The sequence below is a fragment of the Hyperolius riggenbachi genome, chromosome 1 (assembly GCF_040937935.1).
Source record: "Hyperolius riggenbachi isolate aHypRig1 chromosome 1, aHypRig1.pri, whole genome shotgun sequence".
NCBI lineage: Eukaryota > Metazoa > Chordata > Amphibia > Anura > Hyperoliidae > Hyperolius > Hyperolius riggenbachi.
In genome coordinates, this window is record NC_090646.1 from 294419837 (window position 1) to 294434975 (window position 15139).

The window sequence follows — 15139 nt, forward strand, 5'->3', positions numbered from 1 at the left end:
TTGATTTTTAAGAACTATGACTTTTTACTATCACACTTGCAGAAGGATAAATGTGCCTTATACCAAGCCATATTGCAATTTTAGGATATTGTTATGTTAGGAATTTGAGTATAGGCAGATACAGTACAAATAAAATGGTTGCAACAGGCTTACTTATTTCTGGCCCATTTGGCTAAAATGGGAAATGTCCATAACGGCTCATGTTTCAAATGTCAAATGCCTGATGCAAATGTTTTGCACTGCATCTGGTTGTGTGCGTCAAGAATGTTGCGAAAATTGTGCACAACCGCGACCGATTTTGTATTATCCCAGCGCAGCTGTATTGTCAGCTCCCTTTTTAAATGTACACAGAAACCATTTCTTTCTCTTTACTCTTGAATAGAACAGCATCACATGTAGCTGTTCACCAGGGCAGTTTCTAGGCTAAAATGCACCCAGGGTGAGGGTGTAAAAATTGCGCCCCCCCCCCCCCCGCCGCGGAACCAGGTATAGGTGCCTGCAGTATAGGTTAACCAGGTCTAGTTGCACTCAGTATAGGTAGCCAGCTATAGGTCCCCCCAGTATATGTAGCCAGGCATAGGTACCCCAGTATAGGTAGCCAGCTATATGTCCCCCCAGTATAGGTAGCAAGGCATAGGTGGCCCAGTATAGGCTAACCAAGTAGGTTCCTCCAGTAAAGGTAGCCGGTATAGGTGCCCCCAGTATAGGTTAGATGGGCAGGTACCCCCGGTATAGGTTACATAGGTAGGTGCCCCCAGTACAGGTTAACTAGGTGGGTGCCTCTAATATAGGTAGCCAGAATAGTTACCCCCAGCATAGGTTAGATAGGTAGATGCCCCCAGTATAGGTTAGTTAGGTAGGTGCCTCCAATATAGGTAGCCAGTATAGTTGCCACCAGTATAGGCTAGCTAGGTAGGTGCCCCCAATACAGGTTAGATAAGTAGGTGCCCCCAGTATAGGTTAGATAGGTAGCTTCCCCCCAGTATAGGTTAGATAGGTAGGTGCCACCAGTATAGGTTAGATAGATAGCTGCCCCCCCATTATAGGTTAGATTGGTAGCTGCCCCACAGTATAGGTTAGATTGGTAGCTGCCCCCCAGTATAGGTTAGATAGGTAGCTGCCCCCCAGTATAGGTTAGATAGGTAGCTGCTCCCCAGTATAGGTTAGATAGGTAGCTGCCCCCCAGTATAGGTTAGATAGGTAGCTGCCCCCAGTATAGGTTAGATAGGTAGGTGCCCCCAGTATAGGTCAGATTAGGTAGCTGCCCCCCAGTATAGGTTGAATTAGGTAGGTGCCCCCCAGTATAGGTTAGATAGGTAGCTGCCCCCCAGTATAGGTTAGATTGGTAGCCGCCCCCCAGTATAGGTTAGATTGGTAGCTGCCCCCCAGTTAAGGTTAGATAGGTAGCTGCTCCCCAGTATAGGTTAGATAGGTAGCTGCTCCCCAGTATAGGTTAGATAGGTAGCTGCCCCCCAGTATAGGTTAGATAGGTAGGTGCCTCCAGTATAGGTTAGATAGGTAGCTGCCCCCCAGTATAGGTTAGATAGGCAGCTGCCCCCAGTATAGGTTAGATTAGGTAGGTGCCCCCCAGTATAGGTTAGATAGGTAGCTGCCCCCCAGTATAGGTTAGATAGGTAGATGCCCCCCAATATAGGTTAGATAGGTAGCTGCCCCTAGTATAGGTTAGATTAGGTAGGTGCCCCCCAATATAAGTTAGATTATGTAGCTGCCCCCAGTATAGGTTAGATAGGTAGCTGCCCCCCAGTATAGGTTAGATAGGTAGCTGCTCCCCCAGTATAGGTTAGATTAGGCAGCTGCCCCCCAGTATAGGTTAGATTAGGTAGCTGCCCCCCAGTATTGGTTAGATAGGTAGCTGCCCCCAGTATAGGTTATATTAGGTAGGTGTCCCCCAGTATAGGTTAGATTAGGTAGGTGCCCCCCAGTATAGGTAGGTACCCCCCCCCCCCCCCCATAATGGAGGGGGGAGTCAGCCGCGGGGAGGGCAGCCCGACCTCTCCCTCCCTTCCTCTCCAGGGCCGCCCTCTGTACTCCCCCCTCCGACTGCAGAGTTAGCACAGGGAAGCACTGTAAATACTCATAACTCACCTCCCTGGTTTCAATCGCCGCTCATTTGCCGCTGGTCTCCTCCTCTGCATAGACGCTTATACACACGCTGCTTCAGGAAGCAGCGTGTGTATCAGCGTCTATTGCAGAGAAGGAGACCAATGGCAAGTGAGCAGCGATTGGAACCAGGGAGGTGAGTTATGACTAATTACAGCGCTTCCCTGCGCTAACTCTGCAGTCGGAAGGGGGAGCACGGAAGGAGAGTTCGGCTGCCCTCCCCGCAACTGACTCCCCCCTCCATTACAGGCCCCCCCCCTTTCAGCGCTCAGGGCGGCCGCACGGGCCGCACGGCCCTAGAAACGGGCCTGCTGTTCACACCTCCATGTCACCACCAAAAGGTCTGTTCGCTTGAAACCAGAAGCCTGTCCCAACTGCCCAGATTAAGATCTCCCTCCAAAACTGAGGAGAATGGGCAAATCAGTTATTAATAACTAGAGAAGGGATTATCAGAGACAAAAGGTGAATATATCAACTTTCTTATAAAAATCAGGGTAATGTCTAGTTAAAATTATAACATTCTATCACAAACAAGAAAAACGTGGGCACCAGTAAAATGCACACCTCTGTGTTTATTTTTGCATAGCAGCAAACATTTCCAGCAGATATGACAATAAAAGGCAATACTTCACCCCATCCAGGTGCACCCAGCATAGAGACCCCTCGGTCAACAATTGTTTCACATCACAGATGCATCATCACGGACCTTTAGTGATCTTGGCAACGAGGAACAGGGCTCCACGCTAACCAAACAGCGCATCCCTTTATAGGACTTCCGGGTGCGCTCACATGTTCCCGCTGGCCGATCAAATCAACCTGTACGTATGACGAGGCTGCACTTAAAAGTACGCATGCGCACGTAATGTATGCGGGCCAGCCGCCTCCCACAGCTGAACGTTGCGTTCCATACGCCCGCTCATACACGTGGGATATATTATGCGGCTGAGCCCTTGGCAAAATTATTGCCCTTCATACATGATAGCCGATCCGCCAGGGGAGCAGTGACCAGGCAGGCTAATGATTTTCCCACCGATATACAGCAGATTCGATCACTGTGATCGAATCTGCTGTGAAATCATCGCGCAAACGCTGACAGAACGATGGATTTTCGGCCGAAATCAATTGTTCCCGTTGATTCCCGTTGATCCGTCCATGTGGAAGATTTTTCTCGATCACCGGCGTCTCGGGAGTGCGTCGATAGCGGCGTTCGAATGCCCGACGACCGACGCAATACAGAGGAGATACAGTATCTGTTCTGGCCGGCGCGACTCCCCCGGTCTCCGCTGTCTTCTTCTCCGCTCCGGGCTCCAGGGCTGCAGCTTCACTGAACTTCCTGTCCCGGCAGGAAGTTTAAACAGTAGAGCGCCCTCTACTGTTTAAACTTCCCCTGGACAAGAAGTTCGGTGAAGCAAGCCAGCCGGACCAGAGACCAGTGCGGAGGAGACAGCGCCAGATTAGGTAATGTATAGCTGGCGGGCAGGCAGCGGCAGTGGCAGCTCCACAGATTGTGATCGGTTTCATGCTGAAATCGATTCACAATCTGTTTGCAGTAAAGGCAGCCATACAATCCCTCTCTGATCAGATTCGATCAGAGAGGGATCTATCTGTTGGTCGAATCTGATGGCAAATCGACCAGTGTATGGCTACCTTTAGACCAATTTCCATAAATAGAAGCAAATATATAGAGTGGAGAAAGGTCACCCAGTGATTTAACCCCCTTGGCGGTATGAAAAATACCGCCAGGGGGAAGCACAGCAGTTTTTTTTTTTAAAAATTTTTTTAATCATGTAGCGAGCCGAGGGCTCGCTACATGATAGCCGCTGCTCAGCGGCATCCCCCCGCCCGCTTCGATCGCCTTCGGCGATCACCGATCAGGAAATCCCGTTCAAAGAACGGGATTTCCTGGAGGGCTTCCACCGTCGCCATGGCGACGGGGCGGGATGACGTCACCGACGTCAGCGACGTCGGGACGTCATTGGGAGACCCGATCCACCCCTCGGCGCTGCCTGGCACTGATTGGCCAGGCAGCGCTCGGGGTCTGGGGGGGGGGGCCGCGCGCCGCACCGGATAGCGGCGATCGGGCGCGCGGCGGCGGCGATCGGGGTGCTGGCGCAGCTAGCAAAGTGCTAGCTGCGTCCAGCAAAAAAAAAATTAAGTAAATCGGCCCAGCAGGGCCTGAGCGGCACCCTCCGGCGGCTTACCCCGTGTCACACACGGGGTTACCGCCAAGGAGGTTAAAGCAAGAGGATAGCCCGAAATCAACCCCAAGGAGGTGGTCATAAAGAGAAATACTCAACATATATATATATATCAATTCGGGATGTTTAACCCCGGCTTAGTACCCCATATAGTATCTAATTATAGCATTCTAGTTGCTATGGAACAGAGTTATTTAGCGCTTGATGACCTACATGGTAATCTCTCAGTGTTTGGTATCATTTTATAAAGCATTATTTGCAGGTTATAGAACTTCCCTCAGATTCTTTGTAGGCCAAGCCAGAGAGAAATGGCAAAGGATATTAATAAATTGTGTCATTTCTGCTTGTAAAACCTGGGACCCACTTTGCTCTCCAGGGAGTAGAAAAACCCACCTTTTAGTCAAAGATCTCCTCCACAGGTCGGATTCTATAAAAGTCTGCCCCATTGGCGGCGACTTAATCTTCCAAATTCCATTGACGAAGAACATCACATGCATGCATCCCAGGAAGATTGAATGCACGGGCCTATATACTTTGCTTTGTTCTAAGGGAGTATGATTTCATCAGTGGCATACATCTGAAACTGGACTATTTCATTCATCCCCAAAGACTAAATGTAGCTACGTACATTTCTCATTTTATCCCTTTTAATTTATGCTGTCTGTATATGCGTTAATTTGTTACTTTTTATGTGTAATGCTTTTTTTTATTAAAACATTTAAAAATCGTTTTAACGGTTATTGCCTGTTCCTGAGCATCCACATACGTACTTACGGTACTCCTCTGAAACGTCACCTATAGCATTTTTTCATCTACAACCCATATGCTTGAATCAGGCACAGATAGACAGATCTAAATCATACAAGAAAAAGAAAGCTCATATGGGTCCACAACAATAAATAAATGCTTACATACCCTTAAATACATACCCTTAAATAAATGCTTACATACATAATTAGTGAAAAATATGTATCCGATATGTATTAATGAACTCCAGTGACATAAAAATATAATAAAAACATTTATAATCTCCCCTAAATTCTGATCGTCATCAGAAATCTCACAAGCCCGGTTTAAAAATATATATAAAATTAGTGATATATATATATATATATATATATATATATATATATATATATATATATATATTATTAGTAATATATATAATAATAGTGATACTTACAATAAATACATCAAAAACAAACCAGGAAAATGCAGTGCTAACCTAATACAAGATTTTTTTTTAATAAAAAAACAAGTTGCAAACAAATAGTGCAAAAAGTCAATCAATTGAAAGTGCCCTGTGCTTAAAGGGAACCAGAGACAAAGCACTCTCATGTATTATACCATATATATCTTTGGGAACATTATAGAAAACACCTACCTTGCTTTCTGTTTCATTCTGCACTGCACAGCTTGCTTCTAATCAGCCCTGATAAAATCCCCGACTGAGCATTCAGTATGGCTTTGTTCAGGAATATTTATAGCTTAGTCTGTGTTCTCTCATGTATTTTCAAGTCCAAGCCTGCCCCCTGCTGGCTCTGCTCAGGAATCATTATAGCTGAGTCCTTATAGCAAAGCCAGACTGAATGCTCAGTCGGGATTTTATCAGGTCTGATAAGAAGCAAGCTGTGCAGTGCAGAATGAAACAGAAAGCATGGTAGGTGTTTTCGCTAATGTTCCCACAGATCTATATGGTAAAATACATGAGGGTGCTTCGTCTCTGGTTCACTTTAAGACTGGTGTGTCTGAAAATATGATAAATCAGACAGTACTTGTACAGACGAGGCAAAGTGCAGCAGATAAGGTGCTAATGAGTAAAGTGCGAAAGTGCAAACGAGCTGGCTTTCCAAGGAGCAGCGCTTGTCAAGATGTGGAGAGACTACGTGAAGCGGTCGCAAACCAAAAAAGGAAAACAGATTCCCCAGTTTGGTTACCCAATATAATACCGCATGGAACCAGATTCAAGACATCCTCAAAAAAAAAAAACTGGCCAGTGGTACAAAATGATTAAATAATTATATGCTGCATAACCCCCCACCGAGCCTAACGGCTAGAAGAGCACCCACCTTTAAAAGCTTACTACTATCAGATAGGGATAACATAACATTTTAGATGTGGGAGATGCTCTATGTGCACCCTGATGAAAGTGACAAAATGTCAAAAGTACTGTATATACTCGCATATAAGCCGACCCGCATATAAGCCGAGGTACCCACTTCCCCCCATAAATCAGGAAAAAATGAATGACTCCCATATAAGCTGAGGATAGGGAATGCAGTGGCTCTTGAGTTTCAAAAATTGACCCCCCCAGCAGCATTAATCCCCATATAAATTGCAACCATCACCTCTATATAAAATGCACAATCACCCCAATGTGCTAGGCAAGAATCACTCCAGTACAGCTGGTATGCAGCATTCCATACAGGGCGATCCTTGCCTTGCACATAGTGGGTTTGTTGCATGTTATATAAGGGTGGTTGTTGCATGTCATATAGGGGTTAATGCTGCTGGCAGGGAGGACCCCCCCCATCAGCATTAACCCCCATATGAATTGCAACAATCACCCCTATATAAAATGCACAATCACCCCTATGTGCAAGGCAAGGATCAGCCCATATAGAACAGATAACATGTTAGAGTGCTGCAGCCAACAAGATAGTACACTATCAGCCATTTACCTCTAGTAACAGTTATGACGCTGACAGGCTGCTGCGAACACACAGCTCTGTCACACCTCTTGCTCTGAGCACTGAGCTCGCGGCTATAATATGGTTGCCCAACCTACCTCTGCCCTGCTCTGATTGGACAGCTCTTCCGCCTAGCCAATAGGAAAGCTTTGTCCAGCCAATAGATATGGAGGAGCGCACGGTGAGCGCCCTCCTCCGATCCGTGCACCATGGCCACCCACGTGCAGGGAAAGCGGGACCCGCGGATAGCTGCATGCGAAAGTGGAGGAGCTTCTGTCCCTCTTTCCTGCCCGATCCGGCATATCCTGAACGCTGGTCACGCTGAGCCATCCTGAACTGGGACACATAAGGTGAGACACGAACGGGCACTCAGGGGCTACAAAGCACGTTAATCCAGACACACAAACGGACACTCGGGGGCAGAAAAATAAGTGACCCCCAGACAGAGGTGACCCCCAAATGTTGGTGACTCACATATAAGCTGTAGGGGGGACTTTTGAGCACTTTTTTGTACTCAAAAATTTGGCTTATATGCGAGTATATATGGTAATATCATAGAAGAGGTGTTTGACGTGAGACAGTTCATTAATTGTCAGATACATTATTGAGTAATTTATGAGCTTGAGTGCCCATGTGACAAACAATATGTTGAACAAAGCAGGAACCAACTAAAAACTAGATTACAGAGGCATGCCTCAACAGTGAAATTAGCGGAACGAGAAAGAAATGATAATAAAAATCTCACAACAGTGGCAGAACATGCCCTGGTTCACCATGGGGCTCTCTGAAAGGTTGGTCCTTTATGGGCCTAGAAAATTACACAAGGTGAGAGGGGTGGTGACATAACAATCAAATTATTGAGAAGCGAACTTAGATGGATCCACAAATTGAAAACCACACAACTACGGGGCCTTACTGAGGATACTAGTTTTTGATTTTTTGGGGGTACTTAAAGAAAACCGGAACTGAAAATTAAAAGTAAAAATAAACATACACAAGTTATACTTACCTCCAGTGTAGTCTACTCCTCAATCTCTTTCTCCTTTCCCGCGACCTGTTTGTACACTGTGATCAAGGGAATTCTTCATCCTCCATTTTGAAAATGATAACTAACAGCAACTGATATATTTCAGTTCTGACAAAATGTTGTCAGAACTGGAAGGGATCATTGTCAGAAGAAAATGGTGAGCTTCTGAGAGGAACTGATGGCAAGGTAACTATGTAATGTTCATTTGAAGTTACCTCATGTGTTTATTTTAAATAATTTTACTCAGTACAGGTTCCCTTTAAGTAATTCTTTCTCTTGTTTTCCTTCTTTATAGCCCTTAAGATATTTCCGCCTAGCCCAAACGAAGAGCCGCTACTGCGCCTTGCGCTGGATCCCACAGAGGTAAATAAATCGATCCTTGTCAAGGTTGTCGGGGGTGAATTCGGGGGAGCCTGCGCTGGATTCCCTGAAGCTAAAGTGGAAGGGAAAGCCTCATTGGGACCCCCAAGGCTTCCCCCTTCCTAGGTAAGTATCCCCCAGAGGGGTCTCTTTGGATTACCCTCCTGCTTTACAGCTCTTGGATGATATATCCTTCCTTTTCTTGGTCATTGATCATTTGGATTATCATGCTTTTTGTGGGTTCACTCCATATACGGTTTTCCTTCATTAACCTCCGTTTGAGGTAAGCAAATTAAAGTTGTTACCCCTCTTTTTTATGGAGGCATTATCTTTGGCATTTCCTGTTTTTGCAGTGCAGGTTATGGCACTATACGTATGGATTACCTATATTTGATTCTAAACCACTTTACAGAATTTTGTCTTCTTGCTTGGACCTGGTTTTAGGCCATGAATGATTTATTTGAGTACAGAAGATTCAATATAAAAGAATATAAGAGTACAGAAGTACAGAAGAATACAGTGTAATATTATACATATTTTTGAACATAGCTTGTGAGATTTCTGATGATGATCAGAATTTAGGGGATATTTCAAATGTTTATATTTAATTTTTATGTCACTGGATAAATCCGTTAATAAATATCGGATATTTTTAACAAATTATGAGTATATGAACATTTATTTATTTTTGTGGACCCATATGAGCTTTCTTTTTTTAATGCCTTGATATTAATGCCACAATCCATGTCCTCCAAACTTAAATTAACTGTTCATAATTTTGTTCCTTATTACATGATATATGGTGCAAGTTGTAGGATGCTATTCTTCTCTCTTCTGGAACATTTGCATTTATGCTGCATAAATGTCAACTCGTCAATTCCATCTATTTGTGAGTATACTCCTTTTTGTCATGCTATTATCTTAAATAAATTTTAGTTTAAAACAAAACATAAGGGATTATTCTCCCAAACACTACTAATTACCACCATCTAGGAATAGTGAGTAGAGGTCACCCTTACTCTGTTACCCTATGCCTCTTAGCAGTATGAGGTGCTCTGTGGTGAAAGGGGGGAGGGGGGGAGGTGGGCAGCAAATTGACTTACAAATTCCACAGGGTTAGAGGAACACCTTCAAAGGTTTAATTTTTTTCCTGAACACCTTTAACCACTTTACCCCCGCGCGTATGGATTTCTCCGCCCCTTTTTCCATCCTTTCACCCCCAGGGACGGAGAAATCCGTACTCTGCGCACTCCCGCCGCTGTCCGCGCTCCCGCTCGTAAACACGCCGCCCGCCGCTAGTAAACACGCCGCCGCCCGCTCGCCCAGAGATCAACGAAAATCCATTCCCGTTCGTTGATCTAAGCCCCGCAATGATCTGCTGCCGCTCGGCTGAGCAGCGCGATCATTGTGAAAAAATAACAAAGTCCCAGCCTCTTTCTACTTCCTGCAAGCGTCCGGAAGGACGCTTGCAGGTCGCATGAAACAAATTGGTAATGTTGCCATCTTGTGGCCAAATAGTAAAACTACACCCTAACCATTTTTTACACACAAATAAACTTGTTTTACACAAAAAATTAACTCCTTACCTCCCACACTCCCCAATTTTTTTTTTTTGCAATTAAAAAAAAAATAAAAAATTTACAATTTAAAAAAAATACATAAATAGTTACCTTGGGGACTGAACTTTTTAAATATTTATGTCAAGAGGGTATAACACTGTTACTTTATAAACTATGGGCTTGCAATTAGGGATGGACGCAAAACTGAAAAAAATGCACCTTTATTTCCAACTAAAATATTGGCGGCAAACATTGTGATAGGGACATAATTTAAACTGTTTTATAACCTGGATAAATAGGCATATACATTTAATGGGTTTTAATTACAGTAGCATGCATTATTTAAAAACTATAAAGGCCGAAAACTGAAAAATAATAAATTTTTTCCCACATTTTTTCCTATTTTCCCATTAAAACACATTTAGAATAAAATTATTCTTGGCATAATGTCCCACCTAAAGAAAGCCTAATTGGTGGCGAAAAAAACAAGATATAGTTCATTTCATTGCGATAAGTAATGATAAAATTATAGACGAATGAATGGAAGGAGCGCTGAAAGGTGAAAATTGCTCTGGTGGTCAGGGGGTAAAACCCCTCAGTTGGGAAGTGGTTAATAGCTAGAAGGGACTTAGTAATGACACATAGTGGTTACCTTATCAGACCTTACATATGGAGAGCTAGGACAGTGGTGTAGGGTGACGGGCTGTACGCGGCAGCAGGAGGGAGTGTGTAAGAACCTCTCTTCCTCCCTCTGCACTGTCCTACTTGGATAACTAATGCACGCTATGCTGACAGGAGAGTGTCTTGTGACCGGGCAGATTTCAGTCAGTCTGAGTCAATGATCTGTAAGCCCACAAGACCATCTCATGTCAGCATTGTGTGATTTGTTTATCCAAGCAGGACAGTGCAGAGGGAGGGAGAGAGCTTTTTACACATTCTTGTTGCCGCGCACAGCCCGTCTCCCGACTCAACTCCCAGCTCGCCATATGTAAGGTCTGATAAGTTGATGTATTTTTTTTTATCTTTTATTACCACTATGAGTAATTACTACATCCAATCTGCCTATTAAAGGTGTGCAGGAAAAAAAGTAAAACTTTGATAGTGATCCTTTAAGCGGTGATGTGGTATCATTCGTATCATTGTACACAAACCGGCAGCTTCCTCTTTGTAAATCTTGTGGAAGCCAGTTTTGATGTGTTGCCTAAGATTATTATTTCCGACTGAGTAGTGCCTTAGTAAATCAGGCCTATGATTTGTTTTTTTCCAGAAGGCATACAAATTAAATTCAAGAAATTAACTTATGCATAAGTAAAAGCAGTTTTCTTTTTAAGTAAGACAAAAATGTAAACAAGAAAATACCACATAAAATTAGCTATCAAAATAAGCTCCCATGACAAAAGGCTCAATGTTATTGCTTATACAGGTAGTCTCCAACTTACAAACGCCAGACTTACGAACGGCGTGTATTCTGTGTTTCCATGGGAACAAGCCAAAATATTTTTCTTCAAATTGGACTTGTAGTTTTTGAGAAAATCAATTTAAAAAAAAAAAAAAAGACTTTTAAACATATATAAACAGGTACAGGGGCAGAAAGTGAGGCACAGGGGGGCACAGAGGAGGTACAGGGGACAGAGATGGCACAGTGTTCCGACTTAAGAGCAGATTCAGGTTAAGAATGAACCTACAGTCCCTATCTCGTTTGTTCACCGGGGACTACTTGTATCACAGTCTTTTTGATGACATTTACCTACCTTAGTAGTGGCTAAACAACATTTAAAAAGTCATGAATAAAAAGAAATGAAAATGATGGATAATAATGGTAGAATAATAAATACATTTTTACTTGATCACCTGGTCTTTGTGTGGGTTTTGGTGGTTCAGTGATCCTTGATGCTGTTGTGCTAGTCTTGGCAGTAGTGGTTTTTTTGCTTGTACTTTTAGCTGTAGTGGATCTTGGAGTGCTCCTTGTGCTTTTAGTTTGAGACACTGTTGTCCTAGACACCGTGGTTGTTCTGCGACCAGGAGAAGTTGGTGGCCGCATAGTGGATGCCCTTGTGGTGGAAGTCATGGGCGTTGTAGAGGACTTTGGAAGGTTCATGCCACTATCTGTTGTTCTCAATACTGGGGCCACTGTGTCCAGTATCCAATCCTTGAGTTTGGTTACTCTACTATAAACCCCTGGCTTTTTTGCTTGGGCACATCCAATACCCCAGCTTACAATGCCTGCCAAGAAGAAAACACCTGGGCTTTCCTCACATGCCAAAGGACCTCCAGAATCACCCTGTGAAATAAAAAAAATAGAAGTAAGTAAAAACATTAATTTATAAAAATATTTTGTTTATTTAGGTTCAAATTTTACCTGACACGAGTCCACTTTACCATCCAGAAATCCTGCACAGATCATCCGTTCTGTTATGGAAAAGTTATAGAGGACACTGCAGATTTTCTGGTCAATGATCCCCACAGAGGCTTTCTGCAAAACTTCAGGCTTGGACACTGTATATGATTTTTTTTTCCTTATTAAAATATGTATTGCTTAACAAGAACAACAGTTTAATGAGAACAAATAGTTTAACTTATGGCATAAAGCACAGCATTAAACAGGGTCTAAATATCACAATAAGGCTCTTTTCAAAATGCATCAGTTGCAGTGCGGTGTAAGGACAACATGTTTGCATTGCAATGGGGCATTCACATTGTTTTGCTAGCAGTTTGGTGCAACGAATTCTGTTGGACTAATGCGCACCATGCTGTGCATTACTGGACAATGCACGTGGCGGACACATACGGCCGTGCAGGCCGTGCCGCCGCACGAGGGCCCCTGAAGTTCCGTTGCTTCAGGGGCCCATTAAGTATTGCTGTTTATTTTTTTTTTATTGTACTTTTTTTTTTTTTTTAGCTGGGGGGCCCCGACTACTCCCCCCCTCACCTCGGGGCCCCCCCTCATGCCTCGGGGCCCCCCCCCTCATGCGGCAGGAGAGCGGAAAATACAGGAAGTCTCCGGGGCTCCAGCAGACGCTAGAGGCCCAGCCGCTTGGTCTCCGATATGTCTCCAACTTGGCCCCCGCTAGAGGCCCAGCCGCTTGGTCTCCGATATGTCTCCAACTTGGAGACATATCGGAGACCAAGCGGCTGGGCCTCTAGCGTCTGCTGGAGCCCCGGAGACTTCCTGTATTTTCCGCTCTCCTGCCGCGCATACCGGGAGGGGGGCCCCCCGAGGTGAGGGAGGGAGGGAGGATAGGAGTCGGGCCCCCACCCGGATAGCTACCCACCCACCCGGCTACCTACTTACCCAGCTACCTAACCACCCTGCCGGCTACCTACCTACCCGGCTACCTAACCACCCACCCGGCTACCTACCCACCCGGCTACCTACACACCCACCCGGCTACCTACCCGGCTACCTAACCACCCACCCGGCTACCTACCCACCTGGCTACCTACACACCCACCCGGCTACCTACCCGGCTACCTAACCACCCACCCAGCTACCTATCCACCCAGCTTCCTACCCGGCTACCTAACCACCCACCCGGCTACCTACCCACCCGGCTACCTACACACCCACCCGGCTACCTACCCGGCTACCTAACCACCCACCCGGCTACCTACCCACCTGGCTACCTACACACCCACCCGGCTACCTACCCGGCTACCTAACCACCCACCCGGCTACCCACCCACCCGGCTACCTACCCGGCTACCTAACCACCCACCCGGCTACCTACCTACCCAGCTACCTAACCACCCACCCGGCTACCTACCCAACCGGCTACCTACCCGACTACCTAACCACCCTGCCGGCTACCTACCCACCCGGCTACCTACCCAGCTACCTAACCACCCACCCGGCTACCTACCCGGCTACCTAACCACCCACCCGGCTACCTACCTACCCGGCTACCTACCCGGCTACCTACACACCCACCCGGCTACCTACACACCCACCCGGCTACCTACCCGGCTACCTGGCACGTGCTAACAGTTGGGGTGTAAGCATACGTCTGTGGAATGTCTGCTCAACTGAATGCGTTGCATCACACTAGTACCGCACAATGTGACCTTTCAACACCATTGCTATCAGCTCCTAATTTTCAACATGTATAGTGTGAAAGTACCCTAATGCTAATGATCTTAATCACACTGAATCCATCGCAATGGATTTAGAAATTACCATTGCACAGTACCTCATCTCTAGTCATTTATAAAGGTGCACTTTTTATGGTAGCACACAGCTTGGCTCATGTTATTACGATAGAACCCAATGTACCGCAGGGTCCATGCAACAATGTAAATGGGCCCATTGCAGGACCATTGCATCGCCTTGCTGTGTAATTATAACTCACTTTATATAACGCACTGCAACTTGCATAGTGTAAATGCATCCAAATTCTCCACACATGAGATAATGGTAGAACCTGCATTTACTTTAGCAATTATTACATGTATTTATAGCCATAAACAACAATAGAGAAGAAAAAGAAGGATACACACTATTAAAGCTCTGTAGCGCTGTGTTATCACCTAATTACCAATATCAATTGAAATCTCTGTTGCATGTAACAAATCAAATCACAAATTTACTACAATATGGTAATAACTTGGCTCTGGATTACACCCCCGATTGCCCAGTTGAGATCAGGTATCATTCAGTTCATTTCTAATTCTAGCAGATCAATCCCATGAAAGTATAGTGTAAGAAGTCATTCAGAAATCAGAGATCTGGATTATTTATTTAGGAGAAAATCCCAAATTAGACACACCCTGTCATCCTAAAATCTCATCTGATGGAAACCATCACAATGTCAGCCTAAAATACCCATAATTAAACATTTTAGAACCACTGGGTATAAAATGTCGTGAAATATTCTGCAAGTAGATCTTTTTCATATTTCATTGAACTACTTTTATGATTTTATGATTAGGATGTTGCTAGAGTTCCAAAGAGCAGAAATTAACCTTTGAATGCATTTAGAAGAAACACTTCTATGAACTTTCTGGATATACAAAGAGGGCTGTGGTCTGTTGCCCATGCATCATTTTTGATGGTTTTGCCTAAGCTTAGATAATCTGATCCCCATAATTGATGAAATCCAAAAGAAGCCTTGGGTTGTTTAATTTCATTTAGGTAAGTATTTGTAACTTTCTTGAATTTGTGAGCTGATGCTGGCTGAATGTGCTAAA

General features: G+C 44.7%; 1 protein-coding gene across 4 annotated transcripts in view; it reads right to left on the bottom strand.

The window, feature by feature from the left end:
- Window positions 1-15139, bottom strand: part of TMPRSS9 (transmembrane serine protease 9) — a 394042-nt gene that overhangs the window by 71909 nt on the left and 306994 nt on the right. For all 4 annotated transcript variants that reach the window (XM_068233739.1, XM_068233736.1, XM_068233737.1 and 1 more), the window contains 2 exons: window positions 12315-12451; window positions 11807-12236 (listed from right to left, as the gene is read on the bottom strand). In XM_068233739.1, the coding sequence (XP_068089840.1) occupies window positions 11807-12236; window positions 12315-12451 (567 nt within the window). The remainder of the gene's footprint in view (window positions 1-11806; window positions 12237-12314; window positions 12452-15139) is intronic.